The sequence below is a fragment of the Grus americana genome, chromosome 2, assembly GCF_028858705.1.
Source record: "Grus americana isolate bGruAme1 chromosome 2, bGruAme1.mat, whole genome shotgun sequence".
Classification (NCBI taxonomy): domain Eukaryota; kingdom Metazoa; phylum Chordata; class Aves; order Gruiformes; family Gruidae; genus Grus; species Grus americana.
This window is the reverse complement of record NC_072853.1, coordinates 163,831,472-163,848,930: the sequence shown is the minus strand read 5'-3', so window position 1 is coordinate 163,848,930 and position 17,459 is coordinate 163,831,472. Positions and strand designations below refer to the sequence as shown.

Here is a 17,459-nt window from a genome sequence, read left to right as displayed (position 1 = left end):
TCTCGTGTCCCCATTAGGACACTTCATCTGTCCCACCCAAATTTGGTCCAGACCTACTTGCAAACAGCTGAACCCAGGCTAGCCAGAAGCATGAGGAACTTCTGAGAACCAACTCTATGGGATGTGCAAACTGCCTTGTGCTCCAAAGCTCTGTGGAAGGATGATGTGTTGCATTCAGCTCCTAGAATTCCTTCCAAATCTCTTCATCTGCATTTAGCAATCCAGGCCCCATTGCATTAAAAAACATCCATGTGGTGGAAACCAGAAGCATTTCCCACTTCCTGGGTCTGAGTGTCCCTCCTGCAAACATCTCCGTCAGCCAAGAGACAGCAAAGCCTCAACTACCCCACAATAAACAAATGCACATTCACTATACGTCATGCTGGGACAGCAGGCTGGGATAGCGACACAGACTGAGCCTCCTGCTCTAATTCACCATGCACATGCCTTTATGCTACCTTTCAAGTGCTGAATCGATTTGGTAGCAGCCACCCAAAGACATGCTTAAAACAGAATATGAGTGTCCTTGCAAGGAGCTGACCATAGATATCAGTATAGATTTTGATGCTCACAGGCTCAGCTTATGTTGCAATGGCTTCCCCGGGTAGAAAAGCCCATGATCAGCCCACTACTCCCCTTTGCCCCTGCAGACAGGGGGGTAAAAATACTCGTCTTTGCATTCTGCATCTTCACTGGAGGCTCTCCAAACAAAAAGTGTCCGCAGGACAATGGGACTTTGATTGTCTTCAATAGCAATGTATTAAATAAAGCGATTTTGCCACAAATTAATTATCTGTGCCTAGAGGAACCGAGCTGTATTTTATTCAAGTTCTTCTACTGTATTTCACTGTGGTATCACTGCACAAAGCAAATAAACAGAACTTACTGTCAAATCCAATTTATAAAATGAGCTTTTATTACCTTTCCCAGGTGTCCATGATAGGGTTTAACACAGTAGGTGCTGAAAAATAACTGGCACAACTCACATAACGATAAGCACACCTGTTCTCAGATCACTTGCCTCCTCTTTCTAGGCTATTAGGTTTTTCTGTAATAAGATGAATCACAGCATGCACACACAGGCTCAGCTTCTTTTGGAGTTTTGTCTGGTTTGCAAGTCAGCAGGAATTCAGAGGCAGTTTGTGTTACTATGTAGTGTGATGTGGGAAAGAGGAAAGAAAGGATAGTATCTCCAGGCAAATAAATAGCAACATACATTTTATTTAAAAAGGTGATCTATGAGAAGAGTCTCCTTTAAGTTTTTATATCAAACTCTACAAAAGTAAGACAGGTTGAACACATTAATTTTTGTAGTTGCTCCAGTGTTCAGTTTTCCTTGATAACAAGAGTTATAAAAGAATATCAGACAGAAACATCCTCCAGTTCAGTACATTACGTACATAAAACCAATAAATGTTCTCCTGAATAAGGTCCCTGGCTCCAGGCTGAGGTCCCAGGGAGCATCCTAAGACTCTGTCCTGTCTCCCCTTGCCGAGGAGAAAGGCAGAACTGGGAAAAGCCCTGGGAAAGGCCTCCATGGTCACTTGGTTTTGCCAGGTCTCCCTGGCCAGCGATATTATTTGAAACACACATACGGGCTGTGTCTTCATCCTGACTCGTCTTTTCCACCTCTTCCAGACCAAAAGAACCTCCCGCGGCTCCACTGTGGATTTGCATTACTGGATCGGCAAGGATTCATCTCAGGATGAGCAAGGTGCCGCGGCCCTGTACGTCACCCAGCTGGACAATGCACTCAGGGGGAACCCCGTGCAGCACCGAGAAGTGCAGGGACATGAGTCTGAGACCTTCCAAAGCTATTTCCGCAATGGCATTATGTGAGTAGTGTGAAATAATACCCTGCAACAAGGTGGGTCACGGTCCCTGGGATTCCTTCTGCTTTGCCACATCTCAGAGCCATCAACATTTCAAATACCTGAAAAATAGGGAACAGCACTGAAGTTGGTCAATATTCAGAAGAAAAATTTCCTATTTTGAAAAAATTAGTTGGAAGCATTGAATCTGGAACCATGTCATTCCCTTCTCCAGATCATTTTCCCAGGTGGTTGCTTTAACTGCATCTTAACCTCCTTTTTGTTCACCATAGCGTATTCCTTCCTCTCCTCCACACACTTTAAATTAATGTGCCCATTTAGGGCACTTCAGACTAGTATCCACCTTGAGGAGATGTGCTGATTTGGCTCACACTGGGAGTAATACTCCTGTAGTGGAAGGAAAGTTTGACTCTGAATTCTGCCATCTAAAAGATACCTTCAAAAGCACATAGGTTTAGAAGTCAATTTGGAAACCTATCTGCCTCTGAAATCAGTATGGGTTAGACTTCATCTTGGTCTAAACCACATCCCTAAGGTCAAACAGGAAGTCTGAGAAATTAAAGCAGGCTCTTTTCACACCTTGACAGGTGGAGTAATCACCAGAGCATCCTGTGGATATGGTCAACTGGGCCAAACAAGTCTGAAGTACTTGTCAGACACCTGACCATGTTTGCCAATCTCTTCCAAGATATGATAAAATACATATATGACCCACATGACAAAAACTATAAAACTTTCAGCAATCATCTCTTTCCCACAAATGGCAATTATATTGTGTTAATTATTACTGTAAGATCTGAAGAATGAGCATTGGATCTGTTTTCTAAAATGGTCTAGGATATGCGGAAGTGGGTAAGACTTCTTCAAAAACCATCAAAAAGGTTCCAGGACTTCCTTGGGGGACCATGTCCTCTCATGATGTGATTGTGTCTTCCTTGTAAAGTTGCACAGAAAGGAGGGGATGGCATCACGCAGTCAGGCAATACAGTGCTAACAGCAGCTATTGCAAAGTGTGTGTTCAGGGATGGAAGGGCAACAAAATTAGTAGATTAAGTTTCAGAGAAGGAAGGTGGTCTTGCACCCCTTTACCATTTTGTTCTGCTTATGGCAACAATTTCGTATCTAAGCTACTTTTAATAGAATACGTATTTTGAACAAAACCAAATTTTAGCAACAAGTCTATTTTCTGCAAAACATGTTTCATTTTCTAATTGAATGTTTATGGAATATTTCAATTCTGAGATGCCACTGCCATATTTAATGGTATTTTCAGTTTGGTGGTTATGTTTCTGTTGCCATCCCTGATCTGCCTGTTCATCTACACACTTTCTCCCAAGATGCACAGCAACAACACCCATAACAGGCAGATGGACACTGTGAAGAGTCATGGTCTGCCCAGGAACCATGAACAGTAGAGTGAGGCAACACAGCAGCATTTGATGTTCCATTTTTAGGACTTTGAGATTGTATTGGCTCTAGATTTCTTTAGTCATCACCAAAAGCTTGAGATATTCTCAGAGGATAGAGGGGAAGATGTCTTCTAACCAGCTCTAACTCTTTATACCCTGCTACGCAACAGCTACAAGAAGGGAGGAGTAGCCTCAGGATTTAAGCATGTGGAGACCAATATGTACAACATCAAGCGTCTTCTTCATGTCAAGGGGAAGAAGCATGTGACAGCCACAGAGGTAAGAAGAAGAGCCCTCTCTCCTTATGGATCATTTCTCCTTGCCTCTCCTCCTACACCCATTTTCAACCAGGTTTGCCTGCTAGATAGCTCACCTCTGCTCAAGGACCCCTACTACAAGAGGCTTTGGTACTATCATGAGAGAAGCCGTTGGGCTCAGTGACTAGCTGGGTGCTAGAGCGTGTCATTGCAGACCAGTTGTTACATCCCCAAGGGCAAGTTCTCAATGGCTGTGACTTGTCTCCTGCAGCTCTTCTTGTCCTCCTCAGTTTGCCAAACGCTTTCATTTCCTGATGACAGGTAGCGCTTTCCTGGGACAGTTTCAATAAGGGTGATGTTTTCTTGCTGGACCTTGGGAAAGTGCTGATTCAGTGGAATGGACCCAGCTGCAGCATTGCTGAGAAATCCAGGGTGAGTACAGACAAAAGCCACATAGTCTACTGGTGGTATTTTTTGGATGCCTGGGGGAAAAAAAAATGAAACAGCGATCAATGTTTGCACAGTGAAAATCTCAGTAAAACCAGCAACACATAGATGAACAGAGAAAATAATGGTCAATCTACTTGCCCATCTGCTGGTATCAGAGGCCAAGGGAAGTGCTTTGCTTCAGTTCAGACCTGGCCTCAGCTTGGGTTTCACGCATGGCTGTGGACACACCACTAGCCCCGGCTCCAGAAGGGCATCCAGCTCCCTCTGGGGAGGTCCATCTCCATCCCTCCATGCCCAGTAGTTTGCATGACATAGGACTAAGAAGTCAGCAACGCCAGTAGGTTTAGCTGCAACAACTACCCCAGGGGTAGATGAATTTTTTTTTTTTTTTTTTACAGCGTCACAGGGAATTCCAGCTTGGTCAGTATGAGACAAGTAGGAATACATAACCCAGGTATTGATAGGTCAGATCTATAGCTCTTAAGGCACTTTGCAAAGGGGTCAGTATCCTTATTTTACTGATAGAGGAACAGAGATAGAGAGATGTAATAAAGCAAGATATATCAATGGGTCATCAGCAAAGCTGGTGGCCAAACTCGTAGCGAGTCATTATACACATTAAAAGGCAGGTGGGTCTGCTCTTCACGTGGTGTCACCTGATGAGCTAAGAGAGGGAGAAGCTTCACAGGGAAGGGGATTTTGCAAGATACAATGGCGAGAGGAGAAGATCTAACAGAGAGTGGAGAAGAGACAAAGAAACCCTCAGGACGCAGAGGAGGGGGAGCAGGTAGAGGGATGGCAGCTGTGAGGAACAGGCCATGGTACATCTCAGGCCTGGCAATCAAGCAGGTCATTTCCTAGGCCCCTTTCAAGGCTATTGCAGTAAGAGTCATGGAAAAAAGAATTAAATGGAAAATGGAGATTTCAGCCTAATTAGTTGCTTGGCATTTCATGCTGCTTTTTTTCACAGAAACCATCCATGTTTTTTGAATACTTGAAACACTTAAATGTAAAATGTCACCACGGGGCACCCAGGGTCCTGCAGCTCTGCAGCATGCAGCTTTGTTGTCCTCAGCATGCGTGTGTCTCTCTCCCAGACCATCTCACAAGATCATTGGACCTGCTTATGTACAGTCACACATAGGCAACGCCTGTTGTGCCTACCTCACGCCTGTGCCCTGCGGGAGCAAGGACCAGTAGTGACTGTAATAAGCAATATTTTCCTGAGAGTTACTTAATAAGCAGGCATTATAGACACATGTCCTTTTTTAATAGCTAAATTTGGAGGACACTAGAACCTTCAGAGATCTGTGGTAATCTGGCTTGGACTATTGGTGCTCAGTCATTGCTCTAGGTCTGAGGCTTGCTGAATTCATTGTCTGGATCAGGACTTACCCCCAGTGATCCTTGTGCAGGGTCTCGCACTGGCTCGCAGCATCAGGGACAGCGAAAGAGGTGGTCGCGCTCAAATCGGCATTATTGACAACGAGAAAGACTCCCCGGACCTCATGCAGATCATGAAGATGGTGCTGGGTGAGAGGCGTGGGGAGCTCCGAGACGCCATCCCAGATGCGAAAGCAGACGAGCTGCAGAAAGCAAATGTCCGGCTCTACCAGTAAGTCCAAAGATGGGCTCCAAACCCTGTCCCTTCTAACAGTGGGTGCTGTGAAGCCTGACTCTGCTCGGTGACTCTGTCTTTCAGTGTCTATGAGAAGGACAACGACCTGGTGGTACAGGAGATAGCCACCCGGCCCCTAACGCAGGATCTCCTCCAGCATGAGGTGAGAGAAAGTCATCAGCCCTTACAGCAAGAAAAGAGTGCTCTGGCTTGCTTTCTTTTCAGCTGAGCACTTGTTTCAGTGGAATACCCCATTTCCTGAAAATTGTCAGCCCTTCCATCCTTCAGGTTTATCAGGTGTCCTCTGAAAACAGGACAGATTAGCCCCCGCCTACACCCTCAGTGGTCAGAGGTAGGTGGTACGTTGAAGCTGCTCTAACGAGAGATGGCAAATTGACCCTCTCAGCCAGGAATGATATTAGCTTGGTAATCAGAGTCAGGAGCTGCAGGCCAGGAATAAATTTCAAATGGCTTTCTTAATACTTGAAGTTCAGAGATAGCCCTCCATCTGCAGAATTCAGAGCAAATAAATACTCTGCTCACAAAATCATGAAGCATATTTTCCTGCTGTAGCAAGTGGCTGGTCTCGTGACCCACCCTGGAAGGAGATTCCTTACAAACTCTCTGTCCAAAGGCTTTCAGAAAACAGAAGCTTTCCTAATATCCTTCTGGCTACAATTTGACAGAGAATTGCTCATACTTAATTCTCTGCAGTGCAAACCGGTCTATTCCAAAACAATGTTGTGCTGCAAGGCTCCAGCTCCCTTATTCACCCTGGTGTCAGCTTTGTTAAATCTCAGTCTCCTTTTACAAGCATACGAAGCTTTTGCTTTTCTTGTCAAATTTCAGTTTGAAAAATGAGAAGTCTTTGGTCACACAGTGGGTTGTCAATTTGGAGCATCAGCTCTCTGCGGTGGAGACAGGCCGCTTGGCAGCCATCTCATCCCCTTTGGGTTCAGGATCCTAACGCGTTCATAACCATGCAACACTTAGTTCCAGATCGGGGACACAAAATAGTCATGCAGAAGATGTCTAACTTGGACTTTTCCTGCTCCTTTAGTAACAGCTTTGGCATAAATGAGCACCACCATCAGCAGTGCTGAAGCATACACTCTCCTGGAGCCTTTTGGAGATGGTGTTTCTGTTGGTTTGGGAACATCTCTCATGAGGTGGTAATGGTCAGTTTTAGCAGTGCCTAGGAAAAATACATATTTTAACTCATTACAGGCACCTGCCTGGGGCAGATGTGCTCACAAAGTCAGCGTACTCATGAACTCCTGCACTGTAGGGTTGATGGTAGGTGTAGTTCATTTATGAACCACAGTAAATCCATCTTCTGTTGCCTCTGCTAATGGTTGCACCAGGGTTAGAGCTCTGCAAGGCAAGGAAATGAGCTAGATCTACATCTAATCTAAATCTTCAAGAAGAATCCAATCTGGGCAGGCTATGAATGAGGACCTTTGCCTGCGCAGAGCTTTTTACGTCTGGTTTTTTCTGTTTCACCTCAGGACTGCTACATTTTAGACCAAGGTGGGTTTAAGATTTACGTCTGGAGAGGAAAAGCCTCCAGCCTGGAAGAGAAAAAAGCAGCCTTCACTCGAGCTGTGGTGAGTTGTAATATAGTGCTAACAATGTTGTGGGAGGTTAACTAAGTGCTAATCTAGATCTGACCGCTAATTACAATTAAGTGTAGGTCTTGAGGAGCTGGCCTGTGTAATAACAGAAAGAGAAGTTAAACATCTAAGGGAGGTGTGATGACGTAAACACAAAATTGTTAGTCACCAAATTGCACTAGAACTAAGACCTGCTACTAAAACTAGAAAGAAATTTGTTAAAGAAAGTATAAAAGAAAACACTTTGTTACACAGTAAATGATGGACTTCTGGGATTTGTTGATTCAAGAGATGGTGGAGGCAGAGAGTATCAGCAGGGATACTCTCTGTGTCGAGATGGGATTAGACAAATTCATGGTCAACAGGTCCATAAGCAGATATTAAAGAGACTCTTGTACCCTCTCTAACATCTGTTACCCAACATTGTGGATGCTGAGGAGAGTGAAGGGATCACACTGAAGGCAGCCACCAAGCTCATGTGTGCTCGCTAAACAGCGTCTCTTAATGCCACTATCCCAGGCAGCACCGACCACTGCTCTGACCCTGAAAGGCATCTTTTGTGTTCCAAACCAAGTGTCATACCTTGGGAAATTCAGTGGGGAACTCGATTACTTGGGCTCTCTGGAAAAGCCAGACCTTTTATGTAGGTGCTACAGACCTCAATCGCAAGTCCATTACAGGCAACAAGTCTTCTTCACAACACCAATGGGTCTGGGCCCAGGTTCTTTGTGTGAATTTGAAGATGGTACAGGGCTCTTCCACTGGGTAGAAAGAGATCTGTTATTAACCACTATTAATTGAGATAGGTCAACCTGAGGCAAGACCAGGGCTCATGTTAAGGCAGAGCACACCATCATAGTGCCCTGGCACCTATGCTGCTCCTCCAGATGAGCTGAGCTGCCATGCAGTTATTTTCTGGCAGAGCATGCCTCAACACTTCCTTTCCAAAAAAAAATAGCTTCAAAGGAGCCTGAGCAAGTAAGGCATTTAGCAGGTTTTTTTTTTTACAAGTTGGCATGTTGAAGTGAATGCCACAAGGGAACTTAGCTTTTCATTCATCTGTTCACTTATGTGAAGACCATAAACAGCCTCATCTTCAGTGAGATCTTACTTGGAGATACTGGACTTCAATGGCCCCACCTTTGATAAGGTCTTACCTGGAGACACCCAGCTTCAATACCAATTGCACCTATTGTCTTGGAGAAGAAAAGCTTAGACAAACTTTGCCTTAAAACTTATCTTGCAGTCCTGTGTGCTCCTTTCAAAAGCTTAGCTCAGATGTTTTTTAGTAGGCAATCAGCTCTGCAAATTCTGGCCCTGAGCTACACATGTAGAACAAAAGATATCTCTTTCTTTCAATGTGGCAGGTGGGAGGCATGGGAAGACCATCTGTTCTGCTTTTCCCTGGGGGTAGTGTGTGGCTGCAGTATCTACAGCAGAAGATGAATGCTCAGAAGCCAACAATCAGGCTCTTTCCCTGAACCAGGGCTGTCAGTACCTCCAGGTCATCCTGGAGCCTGCTGAGATAAACACGAGAGCAGTTCCCAAAAAATGAGCAATGACTTTGGCATTGTGGCAGAACACAGATGATTTTCTTCCTTCCAATTGTATCAAGCACTTCTGTTGAAGTACTCTTTTAACTCGATTGTTGCTCTATTGCAAAGAAATGGTCTGGTTTTAGGAAAAAAAAAAATTAAAAAAAAAAAATAAAGAGAGATTTGTGAGACATCAGTCCCCTCAGAACACACATCATGCTCTGGGGTACTTAGCTGCCTCCATCCCATCACTACCCTGGCATGCATGTTCTGTATCATGCTACAGGGAGGACAGTCTCCCTGTTTTAGAGAGGGACAAAAAGTTTGGAGAAAAGCAAAGAACTGAACTAGACTCTCGGGTCATGGGCGCACCCCATCACTGCTCCCTCCACTCCTAGATCCATCACCAGAAGCCATCTACGGAGCTCTCTGAGATAGAGGAGGAGGCTTTTCATTAGACTCATTGAGTGAGATTTTCTTCAAGACTAAGGTGCCACGTAGAGATTTAGTTTAGGATGTAATCCAGGTGACCAGCCTCTACAGGCAGGGTTCAGTCTCCTAAACACAGAAACGAATATGGATACTACAGTGAGAACTTGAGAGCTTGTAGACACTTCTGTTTATAAGTCTGAATGCAAGTCTTGGAGTGAATCCTGCCCTTGGTCATGCCACTGTGGTCAGTGGGGGACGTTCACTCTTTGGGCTGGCTCAGGTCCACATCCCTCTTATCATATCTGTAAAAAGCTCAATGTGTCCCCACTAATGTCCTTTTTTAACCCCGCTAGGGTTTTATCCAAGCTAAAGGCTATCCTTCATCCACCAACATCGAAGTGATAAATGATGGAGCAGAGTCAGCCATGTTTAAACAGCTCTTCCAGAGGTGGACAGAAAAGGACGAAACGCAAGGGCTGGGCAAAGTCTACACTACTGGAAAAATTGGTGAGCATGTTTTCAGAGCCATGAATTGTCCTGGATTTGGCTTTCCTACCTGTGCTAAGCAACAGCTGAGGGAACATCATTCACATGAATTGCCTCCTGCTATCAGCATCTTGAAAATCTAATGCACATTCTTCTCATGCCTTGTATTTTCCACCTTCATCAGTAGATGCAAAGGATTCAGGAACTGAACAATGTTCAGAAATGCTGAGGCTTCTTATATGAACCAAATTGCCACTTATTGCAAATGTAAATGTTGGCAGAAGATCACTCTCGTCTGAAAAATTGTATGCAAAAATTCACACTTGCAGAACTTCCTAATTTTCTTTATAAAGGGCTAATGCTGAACCCGATAAGGAAGTGTTGAACAACATTCTGCTTTCATTTACACTGGCATCCACCCAAGACCCTCCTGACGTCAATGGAATTATTCTGTATTTACACCGGTGTAAACAGTGCCTCAATTTATCACGTTGCTGAAGTGAATATTGCCATGCATTAACCCCAAAGAGTAAACAATACCACAGAGAGAGATCTTGCCAATGAATGATAGGATGGTGGCAGAGATGCTGAACATCTCCATCAGTAATAGCTTGAGAGCCACAAATCTCTTTCCCTCTCTTCTCTCCACCTCTATCATGAGCCGGAGAAATGTAGCCATTTTATTTCTGAAAACGACATTTTAAAAGGAGGGAATTATGTATAGATTTGGAAAACAAGTATGAATTTTTGGTCAGGAGACAATTAATATTTTTACCAGCCAACCATCACTGAAACGCGCTATATGGCCAGTTGCCAGCCTGTAACACCAGATCAACACTGGAGTGTGCAAGCTCTGGCGCATTACAAAATCAACATTGGCTTGCGGGTGGCAAGACTGCCTTCTTGCAACCGCGGACCAGGTTTTTCTCGCGTGTTTAACGATTGTGTGTGTGTGCGTGAGGGCGATGCAGAGGGTTCATATGTTGTTGTGCATTCGCTGAGTTCTTGTTTTTATTCTGCTGGTTCATGCAGCCAAGGTGGAGCAGGTGAAGTTTGACACCATGCAGCTCCATGCCAGACCAGAGCTAGCTGCTGAGCAGAGAATGGTAGATGATGCCTCCGGGGAGATAGAGGTGAGAGAGCTCCTTTTGCTGACAGAGGATGCAATAATCAGCGTGTTTCCAAACATCTCTGCCTTTCCACACACAGCAGCTGTACAGAGCTGTGAAGGTGTGCCCACCTAACCTCCCCAAGGAAGCATGGCTGCAGCCAGAGCAAAGTGCTTGCAAACTCTAATGCAGCAGTTACAGTAGCTCCGGGACATTTCTCTTCCAACCCATGACCAGTGGAGCAAAGCAGTCAGCAGGATGACTCCTCTCCTGTCATGTGTGTGGGTCATGAGGCTGATACAGTCAACCCCCTTCTCACAGTCTTCCAATTAGGTCCATATCAACCAAGCTTGTGCAAAGCAGAGGCCTCCCTCCCATTCTTGTGGCCTGCCATGGAAGATGGAGCTGGTTGAGAGGGGGGCTGCGGGGCTGAGAGGAACATGGAGGCTGCTTCTTCTTGAGGGCCACCAACTGCTGAAAGTCCATTAATGGCACATGTATTGTGACAGTCACTGGAGAGACCTGACTTTGCCAGCAAGCACTTAATCAAGCTGGGGGAACATAGGCTGGCAACCAGGAGAGAGAGGAAGGGTTATCTTTCCAACTGAAGACCTGAACTTCAGTGGTCTGCTGGCAAAGCAGCTGTGCTCTGTCTTCATGTTGACTCCACTGCTGCTCACCAAGATACTTCTTTCACTAGGTGTGGAGAATCGAGGACTTGCAAATGCAGCCAGTGAATCCCAAGACATATGGGCAGTTCTACGGGGGTGATTGCTACCTGGTCCTGTACACCTACCAGAGATCAGGCAGGCCTCACTATGTCCTCTACATGTGGCAGGTAGGTCAAACCAAAGCAGAAGGGACTGTGCTGTGTCTGCTAGAAGCCTAAAACTGGAGGAAGCAATTGCACACAAAAATCCCAACCCAAGCATCCAGAAGAACTCAGATACCCTCTGCTCATCAGTTGTCCATTGCAAATATCTCAAGCTGTGCTTTGTAGTCAGCATGGACACTGAGCCCAAGCTGGCATCAGACTGAGAGCCAGCAATGTCAGACAGAAAGTGTGAAGGATTATGGGGCTTAGAGTGCTGAGGTCAAACTACACAGTCTTTCAGATTGTCCCTTAAAGCCTTAGCTCCTGGAGTCATGTGGGTATATGAATACCTCTGCTTTCCTTTCTGAAGTTTATTTTCCTCCCCTGGAATGCAGAGAGGAGCTTTGAAAATGGGATGCTAAAGTCTCCAAAACCAGAATGCAAGTGAAATTTAAACATCTGGAAATTTTAACTCTCATATTACGATATATGCAGGGCTTGGGACTGGCACGATGTTATATTGTGCAGAGCTTTATACCCTTCATCTCATCACATTGCACGTGGCATCTCCTCCCCAGGGTCGCCATGCCTCCGTCGATGAAATCACCGCCTGTGCCCTGAATGCCATCGAGCTGGACAAGAAGCACGGGGATGAGGCTGTGCAGGTGCGCGTGACAATGGGCAAGGAGCCCACACACTTCCTGGCGATCTTCAAGGGCAAGCTGATCATTTACGAGGTAAGGTGGCTTTGTGCGCATGGGCGATGGAAGGTGCGAGCACCAAGGATGGCTTGGCAGTTGCAATAGAAATAGTCCAGAAAAATGGGCTGTTATTCAGGAAAGGAGCCTGCCAGGTCTGCGTGGGCTGGCAGATAGAAATGGTGGAACATTTCTACTACTTCCCAAGTAGTCTGAACACCATATGTGTAAACACAGTCCTGGACCGACCTAGACTCAGCTGTCTACCTCTGAGCTCCAGCATTAATATATGATGTTCTTTCCAACTCTATCCCAAAATATTTTGCAGAGTTACAATAAGATAATTGTCCTGTGAATTACAGATACTATCCAGAGAGGGTCCCCTAAAATATCCTACAAACAGTTACATGATTTGAATTGTCTCTGCCTGAATTATACCGTGTTAACTACTAACCCACTTCATTTGCTGCTTTGGATGCTGACATCTGTGGTGGAGACATTGCAAATGGCTGGGGAAGAGAGGGATTGCTTTCAGCTCTCAGTGTTGGTCCCACCATACAGCTTCAATGGCAGATGTTCAGCTAAGCCGAGTGCAGCTGGAAATCAGAGTCCAGCTGCCTTGCCCAGTTTGCATGGCAGACGCTTTGCAGCCACTAAGATCTGCTTACATTGAACTTGAGCACTTGATGGGAGCTGGTCAAGACTCAGAGTAATCAGAGAGAAATGTAGAAATGCCATGTGGGTTTTATTCTGACCTGGAACCAGAAGGAATTTGGATTTTCTCAGCTGCTCTGTGCAGGACCATGGTCTGTCATTGCAGCAGCGCGGAGGGTGGTGAGCCCAAAAGCCTTCTTCCTCAAATCAATTGCACCCTGGATTTGCATGTCGTCCTCACTTCCCAGTAACATCCTTCCCCCTGTTTCCTTGCAGGGCGGCACGAGCCGGGGTCAGAAAAACACGCCCGAGCCAGCAATCCGCCTCTTCCAGGTGAGGGGCACGGACGAGATGAACACAAAGGCCACGGAGGTGCCAGCCCGGGCCTCCTCACTCAACTCCAATGATGTCTTCCTGCTGACAACCAGCCAAGTCTGCTACCTGTGGTGCGGGAAGGTGAGACCATAATGAGTCCGGGGAGGCAGCCAAAGGGACCCGAAATTGTTGATGTGTGGCTCGAGTATCCTACCTCCACTGAGCTGTAGAGGTGTATCCTTGGGCAGGTAGCCCATTAATTTCAACGGAGGAAGTTGCACCCAGGAGAAGGCTCCGTCTGTGGAGGATCAGCAGTAAGACAGCCCTCTCTCTGCAGAAGTAACCCATCTTGGGGTTTACCTCACCTCATTTTAGATGTTCATACATCTTTCAGCTGAATAAAACACCCCAGGTTCTCCAGCTGTAAGAAATTATCCAGGATTAGAGCATATTCATTTATCCCATTTTAGTCATGTGTTTCAGGATGATACGGTAGATCAAACCGAAGCAGAAGGCTTGCCCAGAGAAGTTGCCCCATCATTGGAAGAGTTTAAGGCCAGGTTGGATAGGGCTTTGAGCAACCTGATATAGTGAAAGATGTCCCTCCCATGGCCAGGAGGTTGGACTACATTATCTTTAAAGGTCCCTTCCAACCCAAACCATTCTATGATTATATGAGTTTTGCTCTAGATGCCATCAGCTGCACTGAATGCCCCTTCAAGGACTAGAAATGAGTGATTCTGAGTGACCAGCTCAGATGAGACCCTCGAAAGCATTCAAGCAGGTCTAAAACTCTCCAGAGGAGGGTAGGACGAAGCCAGCTTTTCCCCACAGATAAGTTTTGCCAGTCTGTCCCTAACTCCACCTCAATCTTATGTCCTGAACACAGGGATGCAGCGGAGATGAGAGGGAGATGGCAAAAATGGTAGCAGACATCGTTTCCAAACGGGACAAGCACACCATTTTGGAAGGGCAAGAGCCAGCAGAGTTCTGGGAAGCCTTGGGAGGCAAAGCACCTTACGCCAGCGAAAAGAGGTAATAGTGACCTGCTTGTTCCTCTGGGCTTGGCCAGGCAACATTAATCAAGGCATCAAAACTTTGCTGGAAAGTGAGTAAGCGCTTTGATACCATGTCCTCACCAAAGGGACCACCAGGTCAGATTATCACCAAAAGCTTGATCAGAAACCACATGGAGACATCTCTTTCCTAGTTTTTTGGTCAGGCCTTCTGTGAAGTAGGAGTTCCAGATCCAAACCGTGAAGACAAGGTTATGCTAAACCGTCCTTTCTGCACAGTAAATCTTGTCATAAGGGCTACATGAACCACATGCTCCACTTCCGGCCATTATTAGCTTTATGGGCAGCCCAGAAGATTCACAAAACTAAACTTGCTTTTGAACAACCTGGATTTCTCCAGCCCTCTGGGAAGGTGACATGATGTGATTGCAACTAAGTGATCTGATGTTTTTCACCTGACAGCAGGCTCACCTCTACAAAGAGAGAAGGGTTCTGCTTTTGCCCTCTTAGGATGGAGAAAAAAATACCTTTAAAAAGTGTTAAAATGGTCCAAGAATCCCCTGAGATCTGACATTGCCTGACTTTCAGGCCTTCAGATGAGTGTTGCCATGTTTCCACCTCTTCCATCAAAGTCATGGCATGTAGCGGCAGGGCCCTGCAGTGAACCACGAGGGAAAGGTTTCCATCTCTCTTGTTTTTTCTTTCCCTGCCATGCATGAGGAAGGTTTCAAGAGCAGGTCACACACTACCAGCCTCGCCTCTTTGAGTGCTCCAACCAGACAGGTCGATTTATCATGACAGAGGTGGTGGGATTCTGCCAGGAAGACTTGGATGAAGATGACATCATGCTGCTAGACACGTGGGAAGAGGTGAGCACTGACTCCCCCTCCTCATCCCCCCAGACATATTTTCAAACAGGTTATGGCTTAATTTGTTTGAATCCATCATTCAACATGAAACCGAGGGTGATACCCCTTCTGTTCAATCTTCAAACCCTTCTCAAGGCTTGGTCAGACAAGCAGGTGTTTCTCCAATCCTCCTCACCCAGGAGCAAATCACATGAGTGAGGTGGTATTGCTAGCCCTGTTTCAGAAAGGAGGAAACAAAGACACCTGGTCCATGTCTTGCTCCAAGGCAAGATGAGCTGGACCTGCTCCAGTCTGCCGGCTCATACAAGGAGGTGGCACTCAGAAACCCTCCCCCTCATTTCCCAGCACCGATGGTGAGGACTTGCTTTAGACTATTGGAAACTGTCTCCGAGAGGTTTGCTTTCTGAGGCCATCTGATTTTTTGGCCATGCAAGGACTGAGTTTAGCTACCCTGAAGCATGTGAGAGCTGTTTTCTGAACAAATGCTTTGGGCCTGTCTCAAAAGCAAAATCCTTCTTGGCTGGGAGGAAATCTGGGATCAAAATCCCAGGGGACTATTGGGAAACAACAATTCCAGTCTTATCTCTGCTTCAGTTGGCAGGAGTGAACAAACAGCCATGCCTGCACAGTTCTTAACTACTCACTGATCTTCAACACCTTCTCTCCTTGCAGATTTTCCTTTGGGTTGGTAAAACCTCCAACACATACGAGAGGAACGAGGCAATTGCCTCAGCTAAGGAGTATCTCAAGACCCATCCGGCTGGGAGAGACCTGGCAACTCCGATAATACTGGTGAAGCAGGGCTATGAACCCCTCAACTTCACAGGATGGTTCAACGCTTGGGACCCCTACAAATGGAGCGTAAGTTGCTGGAAAAGCCCTGTGGTGTGCACGTGTGCTCAGCGGTGCTTAAAGGGTGTTATTGTCAGCGAACATATCCTCTGTGGTGTGTGGAATGAAACCTTGCTATGACATGTCCTGAGCTTCATGGCTTCCTGGTGCTACCTACGCAGCTTCTACTCCTTTCGCAGCAAAAAGTACCTGTTTGGTGAAACTGAGGCTTTTGCAAATATAAGTAAATGTACTTTAATTCACAATATTCACATTTTTATTTTAAAAAAGATTAAGTTCCAAATCAGGTTTGTGATTTCAGCCAAAAATGGGTTGGGGCTGCTAGCAGTACAATCAAGTTCAGAGAGAAAACAGAAGCATCCCACGTCATAAAGAAAATTGAAAAAATGTTCATTTTTCAAAATGCAGCCATAGAGAAAAAATTGTGACCCAGCTTTAAGGGCAAACTCTGGTGAAATGAAAGATGCGAGCAGACAGGTCTCATCTCCAGGTTTACAGACTGCCCATCAGAGCCCAGGAGCTCCTGAGCAAGGTCACCCTTGGTCCCTTCATACAAGCCCTTTTTCTCAAAAGCTGATTTACAAATACCAGCTCTTTGCTACATAGAAAAGGAAACCTGCCCTAGGAGATGCATGGGAAAAAAGAAGTCCTTTCTCTCCTCTTTCAAACACACGGACTTCAAATCATTTCAGGAGTGTAACATGGAGCGGGGATTTGTTCGCGCGGCCATGCAAAAGGCCCCACCATGCACTGCCAGGACCCAGTCTCCGACCCTGGTTGTGCACAGCATGGCTGGACGGAGGAAGGAGCCATGCGCTTAACTCCATGCAGACCATGCTCCAGCTGGTCCAGCCAGCCTGGGGGCTCAGTGCTGCAGCACAGAATGTATTGGGAATGAAGGACAATCCTGGAGGGGCTTTGGTGGTTAATAGAGCCAGAGTATCGGTTCATAGCAAACAGCCAGGTGTAAGCATGGCTGTGCACCTAAACTGCTGCCACCCGATGGCAGTGGTGTGCACGGCTTAAGGAAAAAAAAAAAAAAAGCATGCAAAAGATGATGGTCAGTTGGGAAAAGCTCAGTTCCCAGGTGGTGTATTCCCAGAGCCATCCCTGATCATCCCTTCTCTCTCCTGTTTTTTTCTATGAACATTGGTGTTCAGCCAGTTCACAAGCAATCCCGTCTTCTAGTTGCCCAAAGGGCTGTGCATCAAATCCCATGCTGGAGCCTGCAGATGGGACAGCCGGGCAAACAGGGTGAAGGTCCCCAGGGGACTTCACACTGCAGGAAAACTCATACAGAGATATTTCATTTCCTGTAGCCGGGTTTGCATCATCTTTCTTTGCAACTGGCGTGGTGGTAGAGAGCCTGTCTTGACAGCTGGATTTGGACAGATAAGACAGCAACTCCCAGAGCAATGACCCTTAAAACAATGTTGATGGTTAGAACAAAGGTCAAAACTCGTTTTTTTTCTGAGGAACTGCTGAAAAACAAGGATACAG

General features: G+C 46.0%; 1 protein-coding gene across 2 annotated transcripts in view; it reads left to right on the top strand.

Annotated features, from left to right (window-relative positions):
* VILL (villin like) overlaps positions 1 to 17,459 on the top strand; it is a 36,589-nt gene that overhangs the window by 14,638 nt on the left and 4,492 nt on the right. For both annotated transcript variants that reach the window (XM_054815844.1, XM_054815845.1), the window contains 14 exons: positions 1,639 to 1,835; positions 3,412 to 3,520; positions 3,820 to 3,930; positions 5,364 to 5,563; positions 5,651 to 5,729; positions 7,075 to 7,173; positions 9,500 to 9,653; positions 10,665 to 10,765; positions 11,442 to 11,579; positions 12,134 to 12,292; positions 13,184 to 13,363; positions 14,112 to 14,257; positions 14,963 to 15,107; positions 15,780 to 15,968. In XM_054815844.1, the coding sequence (XP_054671819.1) occupies positions 1,639 to 1,835; positions 3,412 to 3,520; positions 3,820 to 3,930; positions 5,364 to 5,563; positions 5,651 to 5,729; positions 7,075 to 7,173; positions 9,500 to 9,653; positions 10,665 to 10,765; positions 11,442 to 11,579; positions 12,134 to 12,292; positions 13,184 to 13,363; positions 14,112 to 14,257; positions 14,963 to 15,107; positions 15,780 to 15,968 (2,007 nt within the window). The remainder of the gene's footprint in view (positions 1 to 1,638; positions 1,836 to 3,411; positions 3,521 to 3,819; positions 3,931 to 5,363; positions 5,564 to 5,650; positions 5,730 to 7,074; positions 7,174 to 9,499; positions 9,654 to 10,664; positions 10,766 to 11,441; positions 11,580 to 12,133; positions 12,293 to 13,183; positions 13,364 to 14,111; positions 14,258 to 14,962; positions 15,108 to 15,779; positions 15,969 to 17,459) is intronic.